Source organism: Vespa mandarinia, chromosome 7, assembly GCF_050613455.1.
Source record: "Vespa mandarinia isolate Hongniang chromosome 7, ASM5061345v1, whole genome shotgun sequence".
Classification (NCBI taxonomy): domain Eukaryota; kingdom Metazoa; phylum Arthropoda; class Insecta; order Hymenoptera; family Vespidae; genus Vespa; species Vespa mandarinia.
Window position 1 is genome coordinate 4,510,001 of NC_140816.1, and position 12,500 is coordinate 4,522,500.

General features: G+C 36.5%; 2 protein-coding genes across 3 annotated transcripts in view; both read left to right on the top strand.

Annotated features, from left to right (window-relative positions):
• Positions 1–9,836, top strand: part of ken (zinc finger and BTB domain-containing ken and barbie protein) — a 37,558-nt gene extending 27,722 nt beyond the window's left edge. Inside the window, exons 2-6 of one of the 2 annotated variants that reach the window (XM_035863872.2) lie at positions 3,375–3,665; positions 3,751–3,923; positions 4,008–4,235; positions 4,381–4,672; positions 4,790–9,836. In XM_035863872.2, coding sequence (XP_035719765.1) covers positions 3,378–3,665; positions 3,751–3,923; positions 4,008–4,235; positions 4,381–4,672; positions 4,790–5,248 — 1,440 coding nt within the window. In that variant the 5' untranslated portion in view covers positions 3,375–3,377 and the 3' untranslated portion in view covers positions 5,249–9,836. Of the gene's footprint in view, positions 1–3,374; positions 3,666–3,750; positions 3,924–4,007; positions 4,236–4,380; positions 4,673–4,786 lie in introns of both variants that reach the window. The other variant, XM_035863871.2, reaches the window with a different exon arrangement.
• Positions 9,837–11,386: 1,550 nt separating this feature from the next.
• The window catches only part of LOC118440602 (apolipoprotein D-like), a 2,203-nt gene continuing 1,089 nt past the window's right edge, over positions 11,387–12,500 (top strand). Inside the window, exons 1-3 of the mRNA XM_035863873.2 lie at positions 11,387–11,680; positions 12,016–12,146; positions 12,216–12,459. Of these exons, the coding sequence (XP_035719766.1) occupies positions 11,510–11,680; positions 12,016–12,146; positions 12,216–12,459 (546 nt within the window). The 5' untranslated portion in view covers positions 11,387–11,509. The remainder of the gene's footprint in view (positions 11,681–12,015; positions 12,147–12,215; positions 12,460–12,500) is intronic.

Below are 12,500 nucleotides of genomic sequence, written 5' to 3' on the forward strand. Positions count from 1 at the left end.
CCCTTTAATACAGAAAATAAATCCTTATACTTTGAAGAATAACAATCTACTTTCTATTTTGCCCTCTTTTCATTTTCATTCAGTCGAAGTAAATATTTAAAGTGTTACTTTAGAAAATATCATAACAAAAAAATGTAATAGGAAGTTTATTTATTACTTGTAAATTAAAATCGAATTATTTAAATATAATTAGATCAATTGAAATATATATCGTATCGATTGGGGGCTAAAATGCGATGATGTAACAACGAACGACGTAGTCGGCGTTTTTTTTTTTTTCCATTTCGAAGAAATCAACGAGAGAATGTGAAAGAGGAAATAGGGGAGGAGTAGTAGAGGAAGGATATACAATTGGATTTTCAGCGACGATGCGATCGGAACTTTGAAATATCCTTCTTTCTTTTTTGTTTCATTTCTTTTTTCCTTTTTTATTTTCTTTTTTTTTTCTTTTTTCTTTTTTTTTTTCTTTCTTTCTTTTTATTCTTTTCACTTTATAACAACGTATGTTGCATCTCCGGACGCTCTCCCTTCCCTCCTGTTTCCCTCGCCTGAACCTTCCCGCCCTTGTATGTCTCGCACTTTAATTTTCAGCCTCGACATTTGCGTAACCCAGTTTCGCTATTGTTCGATTCAATGGTAGATCGTAACGTCCGCCATCCGAATAGGAGATTATAATGCTCGCCTATACACGGTACGCATCACATTGCGCACATAAATGTTCGCGGGTTAGTATACGTACCGTACGTACGTACGATCTTCTTTCTCTTTTTCTCCTTTAACAATCAACATAGCGAACTCTGATCAATCATTTGAATGGACTTTGTAATGTTTATATTGCGTTTTCAGCGACCTCATTTTTCTACCAATTTAAAAGTTTAATTTCAATTTGTTTATTTTATTGTTTTTTATTCGATCAAACTCAATTTTTCTTATTTTATTTTTATATACTTATACACTTACTCAGTTCTATTTATTTCTAAATCGTAACATATATGTATAATTTCGTATAACGTAAACAAAATTATTTCTTGAATTACAAACAAAGCAATGAAAGAATATTAAAATGTTACAATGCGTGATCTTTGTTCTCCATTAATAATAAATTTCATTGATGAGACTATACTGTTTTCCTTCTTTCTCTCTCTCTCTCTCTTTTTCATTAATCTTTAGACGCGTTAGTTATGGATATCATTCGAATAAAAAGGAAAGTAAACGCAAACGATAAATGACAAAAATGTGATAAGTTCTCGTAGCTATAAACAGCGACAGTAAATTCGAGTCGACGGGATTCACGAATTCATGCCGACTACTTTCTCCTCTTTGCTTATCTCCTCTTCTCTGACCTCGCGAACCTCTTCATTGTCGTACATTTTCGCTTTCGTCGTTCGTCGAACCGGTCTTCGTGTCTCTTTTCAACGTGCCTAACGCAATATAAATGTTTTAAAAAATTTCATTATCCTCGTAAATAATTAATCTTTGTTACTTAGACGTAAAACGTAAAGAAAAAAAAAAAAAAAGAATAAATGAATAATAATAAATAATGTTAATTTCGAACAAGACAATCATAAGATATAATTAAGTTTATGTTCTCATGAAAAACAATAACTAACACTTCAATTTGCACGGACAAAATGAAAGAAAGAAGTAAATCAATCAATCAAAAATAAAGAGAATTATATAATCAGGGGGAAAAAAGAAAAAGAAATGAAAAAGAAATCTTTTATACTTCCCGCACAATGAACACTTGCCATTGATCGTCAAGGTAGAGATTCTACCAGGGTAAAAGGCCTTCTCTCGATCGGTCGTTACCGACACAGTGGTGAACCAATGTAGCACGATTAAATAACATTAGAGTCAGATACATGGAGAGTGGAAAAGAGTGGAAAGATTGAAATAGTGAGAGAGAGAGAGAGAGAGAGAGAGAGAGAGAGAAACTGATAGAGATAGAAAGTACGGGTTGTATCGATCGAACGAAATGTTACCGCAGGGTAGCAGCACCTGCAGATAAGCACCTTGGCCGGTAAAAGTGGCGAGCTACTAGATTGACTCTTCCACTTTTTCCCACTCCGCAACTTCATCTCTATCTGGCCCTCCCCACTCTAATGTAATCACCGGTCTCCGTAATCCCTACCAACGAGTAATACGGCACGAGACCCCGCCCGGCGAGTCTTCAAGGCCCAAATAGAATAAGAAAGAAGAATGTAAACGTAAAGACTCTCTCTCTCTCTCTCTCTCTCTCTCTCTCTTTCTGTCTTTCTCTATTGCTCTCTTCCTTTCTTATTCTATCATTCCCCGGAGCACGCGCGCGCGCGCGCGCGCTTGCGCACGTTCGTAATCCAGCCGGTCGGGCAGCGATTGACCCTGAACTTCGGGCTGCGCTAGCCTACAACGGAGCAAGCACTAGCAACCAGGCAACGAGTCAAACAGCAGCACCGAGCGAGGAATGATTTCCTTATTCAGCGATTTTCTTAGTAACGGCCTGTCGAGACATTATGTATGCGAACGGCTATGCAATGTCGCCGTGTCGTACTGTGTCTTTCTTATCTCGAATCCTCTTTCCTTTCCTTTTTTCTCTCGATCATCTTGAATCATCGTAGACGAGGCTGCAACTAATGTCCTTGCATGGCAGAAGTCTACCGTTTTGGATTCAAGAGAAGAGGAGAAAAGAGAAAGAGAAAGAGAAAGAGAGAGAGAGAGAGAGAGAGGGATGGAAGGGAGGGAGGGAGGGAAGGGAGAGGGATAGCTAGTGTGTAAATCAACTTTCTTCGTAAGGATGATACTTGATTTTTTTTTCTCAAGAATCACAAATTGCAAATATCGAAAATGCAAATATTTCCTTTGCGAAATGATCATCGATGACGAGCAAAATTTTCATCCTTGTTTCTTACTTTCCTTCTAAATGATTTTTATATTGAATACATATTTGCATACGATTTTCGATAGATCAGATCGAGTACACGCATATAATTAGAAAATATTATTGATTAAATGCAATTATCGTTTATCTTCGATCGATGAGAATAGAAAATAAAAAAAAAAAAAAAAAAAAAAAGTGGCGATAACTTTACTTCGTTAGACTTTTCGATACAGGGAGGAAATTTACCGGGAGCGGGATTTCCAAAGATAAACTGCAGATTCATTAATCATTTGGTTAGTCTGTGTCGCATTAATTGCGCTATCATGAATACCAGGCAAATTTTTATTGCAATCTATTTATGTACATATGACCATCTAACTGTAATGTTTTTCATAATCTTTAGCAAATGTTGCACCAAGTTATCGTACGATCAATAAAAACTATCCAGTAATTTCCAATTATAATTAACCAATGATAGTATACCGATAATACAAGATTTTATTTCTTTTTTTTACAGACGATGTATACTGACGGTCTCCTAACGCTCCATTATGGAAAGCACCCAGCGACCTTGGCCGCAGAGGTCGGGGCCTGGTATAATGGAGACCGTCATGTAGATGTGACACTGGCATGCGACGATGGTTCCGTCGTCAGGGCCCATCGTGTCGTTTTGGCAGCAGCTAGTCCCCTTTTGGCTAATCTTTTACGAAATCCCGCCCTGGACCACGTGGTCCATTTCTCTGGAGTCAGAAAGGCCCAGCTCAATCATCTTCTCGAGTTTATCTACAACGGAGAGGCTCTTATACCTGTAAAAAAAAATGTTTTCTCTTTTTTCTTAAATCATTTTTCTATCTGAACAATTTTATTTAACAAAAACATATAATACATTATAGTCGACAGAGCTTATACCATTGAGAGAACTCTTCGAACTACTTCAAATCAACTCGGAACTTTTCGAGCCTAACCTAGCACAGACCTCTAGTAATTCTGATCCTGAAAGGATACCTACTCCTCAACCCTCCGAGGATCAAGAAAGTTCTAGTTACGAATCCAAATATGACAGCAGGTAGGTTAACTTTAATGACATTTATGGATAACGATCATGATAGAAATTTTTTCAGAAAATTATCAAAACGTTTTTACGTTACAGACAAACGAGTAATCCTGCTGATTGTTGTTCGGTACTCATTAAAACCGAGGATTGCGAAGAGGAACCAGAAGTAGACGTGGAAGGTGTCGAAGGTGAAGGTTTGCTCGCGGAAACAAGAGAAGCTAGCATAGAACCGCCAAGAAGGAGGGATAGTTCGGATCCTGTGAACCTCAGTTTAAATTCCGGAACGTCAACGATGAGTGAAAGTTCTCACGATATAGTACATAGGTAAATTTACTTGTCCTTTGTGTAAGAGATATGCTAAAAGAGAACAAAAAAAAAAAAAGAAAAAAAAAAAGAAAAAACAGAAAGAAAAATACGAAAATGAAATCGTAAAGAAGACTAATAGAAAATTTTTTAACGATACGTTCAGATCAGAAAAGCAATTACTCGAGAGGCGAGAGTCCTTGGACGAAGCCGAAGAGAGGACAAGACAAATGGCGGCGCGATTGGCGTTAGGCTTGGAGCATGGCAAACGAAAACCCGAAGAATTACCGATCCCACCGGCTGAGGCGTACGTCGTGACACCTCATCGAAAACGTAGGCCAGGTTTTCACAACGCACCAGCACAGAATCCAGCTTTCGTACCGTTTAATCCGAGCTTCGAGACACCTAGGAGGTTACAAGCACCGCATCCATTAAGTTTATCCGCGCCACCATATCTAGTGAGCTTTTTACATTGTCATTTCAATTGATTTTTAATGATTTCTCTTTAATATTATCGAGTGAATGAAAAACAAAAAGAAAATAATATATTATTCCAAAATTTTTCTTTTTAGCAGGACCGATCAATAACGCCACCAGGAGCATCGCATCGACCACCAAGCGCCGATCCAGCATCGGCCGCTGGTTTAGAACCACCTTGGGGTGCTTGGACTTTACCACCAGCTCGAGCACCTCCGCCACCTCCAACGGAGGATCCACCAAAGTCGACACCTGTCCGAGAATACCGATGTACCTATTGTGGCAAACAATTCGGCATGTCCTGGAACCTAAAGACTCATCTTCGAGTACACACCGGCGAGAAACCGTTTGCCTGTCGACTCTGTGTCGCCATGTTCAAACAGAAAGCTCACCTGCTAAAACATCTCTGTTCCGTTCACAGAGGTGTTATAGCTGCACCGGACAATACGTTTACATGTTGCTTCTGTTCCCTCAATTTCGACAGTTTGCAAGAACTCATAAGGCATCTGTCAGGACCGCATAATAATTTACTGCTTAGTAAAAATCTACACGATTAGCGACAATAAAAGGCTATCCGGTGCTAAGAAAGTGAACGATCTCGGATATACCGATCGAACTCCGTTTCTTTCGTTGATATTTTTTCTCGATTTTAATTGAGTCGAACGTCGCTTTCATTTCCTCATTTTATCCAGATCAAATATCGTGATACATCATCGATGTATCGTCAAGGATATCGAAGTAATGTATAAGTAAGTCTTTTTTTCATTAGACAATTACAATTTTTTACTTTGATGTCGGGGGGAAAAAGAGGGATCTCTTTGATCTGGATTCTTTTAGATTCGATCGAATCTTCGATTAACGCGTGATTACCAATAACTCGTTAGTATCTCTCAGCATGTCAAGTTGTGATCTCTGATATCTAATTGAAAGTTAAGTAGACGCGATTAATCAAACAAATGTGCCGTTCCTTCGCGAATCAAACGTTCCTTCGCGATAATAAATTAAATATTTTTTCGACACTTTTATAGGCCGATTCTCGCGAAGACACGGCACGAAGCACTGGAAGAGCCTTTTTGTGACGAATAAAAGAAAAGAAAAGAAAAGAAAAGAAAAACAAAAAAAGAGAGAGAGAAAAAGAAAAGTAAAGAAAAAAGAAAAAGAAGAAGAAAAATAAAATAAAATAAAATAATGATAACAGGGTCTTCGTTTTCGTGGATATTTCTTCGTATTGAGAAGATTCAAGGACGAGGAAGTGATAACCATTGATACTGTGTCTTATCGATAAGGGTTAATTGGTAATTTCGTTTTTTGAAATATATCGGCTCGCGAGTTCTAAGCGTAAATTGCCGACTAGAAAAATGAAAAGAAGAAAGCTAAATAATAAGAAATTCGCAGAAAGGATCGGAGAAAGCAGCTATCGGAAAGATGCGATCTCGTAGCACGTACATACGTAAAAGAGAAAAAGAAAAGAAAAATTTCGACGGCGCGTTTTCGATCGATAAAGATCTTGAATTTAAGGGAGGACAAAAAAAAAACCAATAATGATAATAACGATAATAATAAGGATAAGAATAAGAATAAGAATAAGGATAAGAATAATAATAAGAATAATAATAAGAATAATAATATTAAAAATAATAATAGCAATAGTAAAACTAATGATAACAATAATGATAATTATGATAATAATAAACAAAAGGGAAAGAAATATATTAATAAATCGATTTAAAGCGTGCGACAGTCAATAAGAGAGACGTCGTCTATCTCTCATTTAAGGCTCGGCGCTCAGAAGCGATTGCAACGCAAAAATCTCTCCTCTCACGTGTTGCTTTTTTTTTTTTTCTTCTTTTTTTGTACATAATGTTAAATAGGAAGAAAGAGGCCGTACGTTAACGGACTATCATTATTTATTTTACATTTTGTAAAGGGACCAACCGACTTTCCACCGATTTCTGTCTTAGGTAGATATTAGGTATATCCTGCCCGGCAATCGCCTCAGAACAAACTAGCTCGTAGTGAAACCGAACCGGAAAATGTTCGAGCGTCGCATCATGAGATTTCCGACGATCGCTGGAATAGATTAGAAAGAAAAAAAAAAAGAAAAAAAAAAAAAAAAAAAGAAAATTATATATATATATATATATATATATATATATATAAATAGAGAGGATAAGAGAGGTGGATAAGAGAAAATAGAAATACAAAAGTATATGAAAAGCAAGAAGAAAAACAAAAACAAATATGAAAATGAAAACGAGAACGCAAAGAGAAACGAAGGGAACGAAAGTAGAAAGAAGAAGAAAACATAAAGAGAGAATGAAAGAAAATAAAAAGAGTACACTCTATTTACGTCTTCCAATATCAGAACGTCCTTTTCCTCCCTCCCCCCCTCTCCCTCCCCCCTCCCCCCGTCCCAACCATTCTGTATATCCATCATTTTCAAAGTACCTTTCAGAATTTTTCTCCTATCGAATTCTCCAGTCTCTTCCTCTCTGTTATCTCGAGTAACGATCGTCGTTATATCTCAAGCGATTGGAGTGCCTTGCGTCAGATGGGTCCAAATCGGTCGATCGGGCAGTGATTTCATGTGTTCATAGGCTTAAGACAAGTTACGCGTAAAAAAAAAAAAAAAAAAAAAGAAAAAAAAAAAGAAAAATTCAATCAAGACGAATTATGTGAGCTCGCTTATAGAATGTGAATATATTAAAATGGAATGAGTCGATATAGCGGATGATCATAATAATTGTGATTATGATCGCGACAATTATGACGATAATGATGATGATGATGATGATGCTGATGATGATGATGATGATGATAATGATGATGATGATGATGATAATGATGATGATAATGATAATGATGCTGATTATGATGATAATGATGATGATGATAATAATGAATTCTTAATTCACCATTAAAGAAGATTCTAATTATCACACGGATTAAATCAATAACTTTTCGTTATTACGTCTCTAGTTCTTGTCGTTGTAAGTAGTAGCTTCTTTTTTTCGTCTTTATTAGTTTTCTTAAACCTTTTTCTTCGTCTTCCTCTTCCTGTTCCTCTTTTTTTGTCCCTTTTCTTCATTTACTTCCTCTTCTTCTTTTTCTTCTCTTTTTTGTTCTTCGTTGGCGCAGGACGTCATAATGTTCTTTTCTCCCCTCTCCCCCCCTCCCCGCTCCTCTAAATAAATCTATTTCCATAATCTAAGGTACCTTGAAAAAAAGGGCCTTTGACCTCTCTTTGGCTCTTTGGACCTACCCCGACAACCACCTCGGTGATCATCGGTAATAATGAAAGGAATTATGTACCTACTTGCCCTTTCTCTTTTTTTCTATGGTCTCTTTCTCTCTCTTCCTCTTTTTCTTTCTTTCTCGCCTGACGAAGAGCAACGAAGGACTTCCTTTTTTTTAAACAAACGTCAAAAGTATCAGTGTATATATATATATGGAAGCAAACTCTTCGATCGTCTTCGTCGCCGGAAATGCAAAAAATTTTAAGGACAACTTTATATATAAACGCCAAAGATAGAATTGTAAATCATATACAAAATTATCAATATATCTACGACGAAAACGACGACACGTAACAACGTTAGAGTCAAGAAATTTTATGGGAAGTAAAAAAGAAGAAAAAAAAAAATAAAGAAAGAAAAGAAAAGAAAAGGAAAAAAAAGAGAGAAAAAAAAAAGGTACATCGGACACGAATAATTTATCAATATAATGATCTCTAGGAACGAGTTAAATTTAAAATAAGATTTCGATGATTTACGTGATAACCTTAATAAAAATATCCACGATGGATGTTAAATTGAGTTGAGAGAGAAAAAAAAAAAGAGAAAAAAAAAAGAAAAAAGAAAAATACAAATAAACGGAGACACAGACACAGACAGAAGTAGATACACACGTACACGCGCGCGCAAATAACGAAAAGGATAGAAAAAAAAAAAAAAGGAGACGTTGGGAACACACTAGTCCGTAATCCTAGTTTCTCTTTGTCCTGCTAACCGAGATCACTCGAGGTGTAGAAAGAAAATGAAAGAAAATTTGGCCTGTATCGTTTTCTCATCGTCGCTTTCTCGTCCATCGTATTATGTTTGTAGAATAATCGATGAAACGAGGAGTGGAACGGGACGATAGAGATACGAAATATTAGATGATGATTAGAGGGGTGGTGCATGAGCTCCCATTGAATCTGCCAGAATACGTGAATGGCCAGCATAAAAAGCGAATGAACGCAATGTGATACTAAATGATAATAAGAATAAAAATATAATTATTCTGTAGCGTGCGACTACTCGGGACACGAAGCGTATCATTTGAAATGGAAAATGTATAATAAAAAGGAAAAGAGCGAGCGAACGAGCGAGAGAGCGAGAGAGAGAGAGAGAGAGAGAGAAAGAGAGAGAGAGAGAGATATTCGTATCCCTAGAGTCGCCTTGAATAATATAAGCAGCTAGCCTATGTCAACCTCTCCCTCTCTATCCCACGAACCTACCCATCCTTAAATTTTTCCCAGATTTTCGAGCCGTAGACGGACTAGGGTTACGCAATAAAGATTATTTTAACGTATAATTAATTATGCTTATTTTGTGTATGTATTATACACGTATACCCACGAAACTGGGTGCTCAGATATCCCTTAAGAGGCAACAAATGTATTGTTATTATTATATAATATCTCCTTTCAAAGTAGTCTCTCTTCTTCGGTGATCGAATATCATTTTTAAACATAAACATATTCAAAGTAAACAATAATCTCGACATTTTCTTTATCGCGAATTCAAAGAAGTATTATGTATGTTCTAAAAGATCTTGTTATTGTTATTGTTATTTTATTGACCAAATCCGTCCTGGAAGGATCAAAAGAAAAAAAAAAAAAAAAAAAAAAAAAGAGAAAAAAAAAGAAAAGAAAGGAAAAAGAGAAAAGATTCAGTACCTTTGACGTCTCTCACGGGTAAATCTGGGCGAAGTTTCATAGCTGTTAAGCATTTTCCGAGCGGCGAGCGTCCTCTGCGTGCTTTCTTAGTGTTCATAGTCTTTTACGATGAGATATAAATTAATTCCGAAAGGGGAAAAAAATATGTAAAAATGAAAAGATAAAACAGAAGCGAGCGAAAAGAATACGTTCTTTGTTCTTCTTGAGTATTGTATTTTCTTGATGATCCTTATATAATCCGATATCCCTGATATATACATCCCCATATCAAATTTTATGGAAATTTGTTCTGTTTCTTTTTCTGTTTTTTTTTCTTTTTTTTCTTTTTTTTTTTTTTTTTTTCTTTTTTCTTTTTTTTACCTATGCAAGACGACGCTTCCAGAATAAAAATTCCAAACGTAGTGAAAGATAAGCGGAGGAAAGGGAGTGAGCTGAGGGACAGACAGTGTTAAACTAACGGTTCAAAGAGTCTTGACTTTTGAAGAAAAAGAAAACATACACGAAACCCGTTATCGGTTGGGCTACGTTCCAGCTGGGCAACCTACGTAAATGCGTCCCGAAGCATTCCGTTGGTAGCCGTGTCGATTGCATAATTACGGGACGATAAATAAGACGCAGGTTTTCTCGTTTTGTAAGTTCCTCTCAAGATCGGTCACGCTCCTGCCACCTACCTACCAGTTTCCTTCGCGAACGTAAATATCCAACGAGCATGTAAGGTCGAGGTTGTTCAAACCGGCTTCGTGAATGGTTACAGGAAGAATAACGCCTCCTTGAAGCACGCTTCGCGCTATAATACTGCATTCTGCATCGCGTGCCAGTGTCATACCTTCGGGCTTGCGCGTTAATACGATACATCCGATTCGATATAGGCACGCTTTCTCCGCTCGACGATCATTTAAATGACCCTTGATAATATCAACACACCTGAACCTGTTATTGGTTAAAATCATCAAACAAAATCGTTTCGATATTTTTTTCTTTTTTTTTCTTTTGATCCTTGAGCAAAGAAAAAAGAAAAAAAAAAGAAGAAAAGAGAATAAAGAAAATTGTTCGAATTAAAGGAAATACAAATTTACAAGAGCGTGACTCGATTAATTATTAAATATGATGAATTTATTAAACGATTAAATTCAACGATTAGTCGTAATATTATTTAATTGGTATTTACTAATCGTAATGATAAGATCAACTTAATGTAGAAAAATTTTAAATTACTATAGAAACTGGTATAATAAATAATTCTTATATTGGATTAGTTATTCATATAATATTTCGCTCATGTTTCTCTTATCGGTTCATCTTATTTATGTTCATCTTATTTAACCAGGATGTTTATAACGAATCAATTGGTCAATCAAGTCAGAATGGAATTTTAATAAATCACTTTCCTTAATCAATCCGTCCGATCAGCTATCTTCTTAAATATGTCCGACACGTCTTTGGAACCAGTCTTCCTTATCGATAAACCCGGCCAATGGCCTGGACAGTCCACGCATCGTGCATGAGGTTCGGGATTCTGCTCTCGATCAAACGGACATTGGCTTGGAACCGTTGGAAGATAGAAATTCATGAAATCGAATCGTTGTGCCGAGCATGAGCACGGAAAGTACCGTTGTCGAAGGAATTGCATAATGGAGCTTGCGTTTCTTGTTTTTCGTTGGAAGTGCAGACATTGAGTTAGCTGATATTTATTGGCAGGAGATTCGTACCGACGTCATTGACCAATAACCGACTCTCTCGTCTCTTCGGTTTTCTCGTCTCGTTGACTGGCCAGAGTTTCTCGGAGTTCTTGAAGAGTACCGTAAGAACGTCAATACGTTGGTAAGGGTAAAGAGGGGATATAGACGCCCGGTCAACGCTCCTGCATTCTACCTCCTTAATGTATATAAAGAAGAAGCATCGTACGGATTTCAAGGCAGATACAGAGAACAACATGTACGGCAAGGTGGTTTTGACTCTCGCGACAATTCTGGCATTGACCAGTGCCCAGATACCAAGTCTGGGTTGGTGTCCAGAATACGTACCAATGGCTAACTTCGACATGGACAGGGTAAGTTGGAATAATCTTTATTTGGAAGACCGGGTTTGGTTTTTTTTTTTTTTTTTGTAAGAGTTACATATACGTCGATAATGTATCAATGGATCTTTTAAAGGATTAAGATTTAAGGAAAGTATATTTTTATTTTCGTATTTTTACGATAAATTTATCAATGTGACTAGGAATTATTTAAAAAATAGTAATCCCTTTCTAAACACTATTTATATCTACCTGTTCTTTGAATACAAAATCTTAAAAAAAAAAAAAGAAAGAAAAAGAAAAAAAAACAAGAAGAAAATGAATAAATATTTTAAGACAGTCTTAACGAGCATATCGTATTTTTACAGTTTTTGGGAGTCTGGTACGAAGCAGAAAGATATTTCCAATTAGCTGAAGTGGTTTCACGTTGCGTCATGTCGAATTATACGAGAAGTCCTGATGGCAAGTTACGTGTGAGCAATGAAGTTACGAACAGAATGTAAGTGGATTTCATCGACAATTCAACGTTCCGAGATAAAATAAATATAATTATTATTTAATTATACAGTACAGGAATCAAGAGAATATTGGAAGGTGAAATTAAAAAGGCAGCTTCGAAAGCGGAGGAAGGAAAATTATACGTGAAATATACGGCAGTACCTCTAACTCCAGAGACACATTATTCAGTGTTAGAAACTGATTATGATAACTATGCCGTACTGTGGAGCTGTTCTGGTATTGGTCCGATCCACGCCCAAAATGCTTGGGTCATGACCAGAGAGAGAATCGCACCTGGATCGATACTTCAAAAGGTATGACTTTATATGTATATATATATATATATATATATATA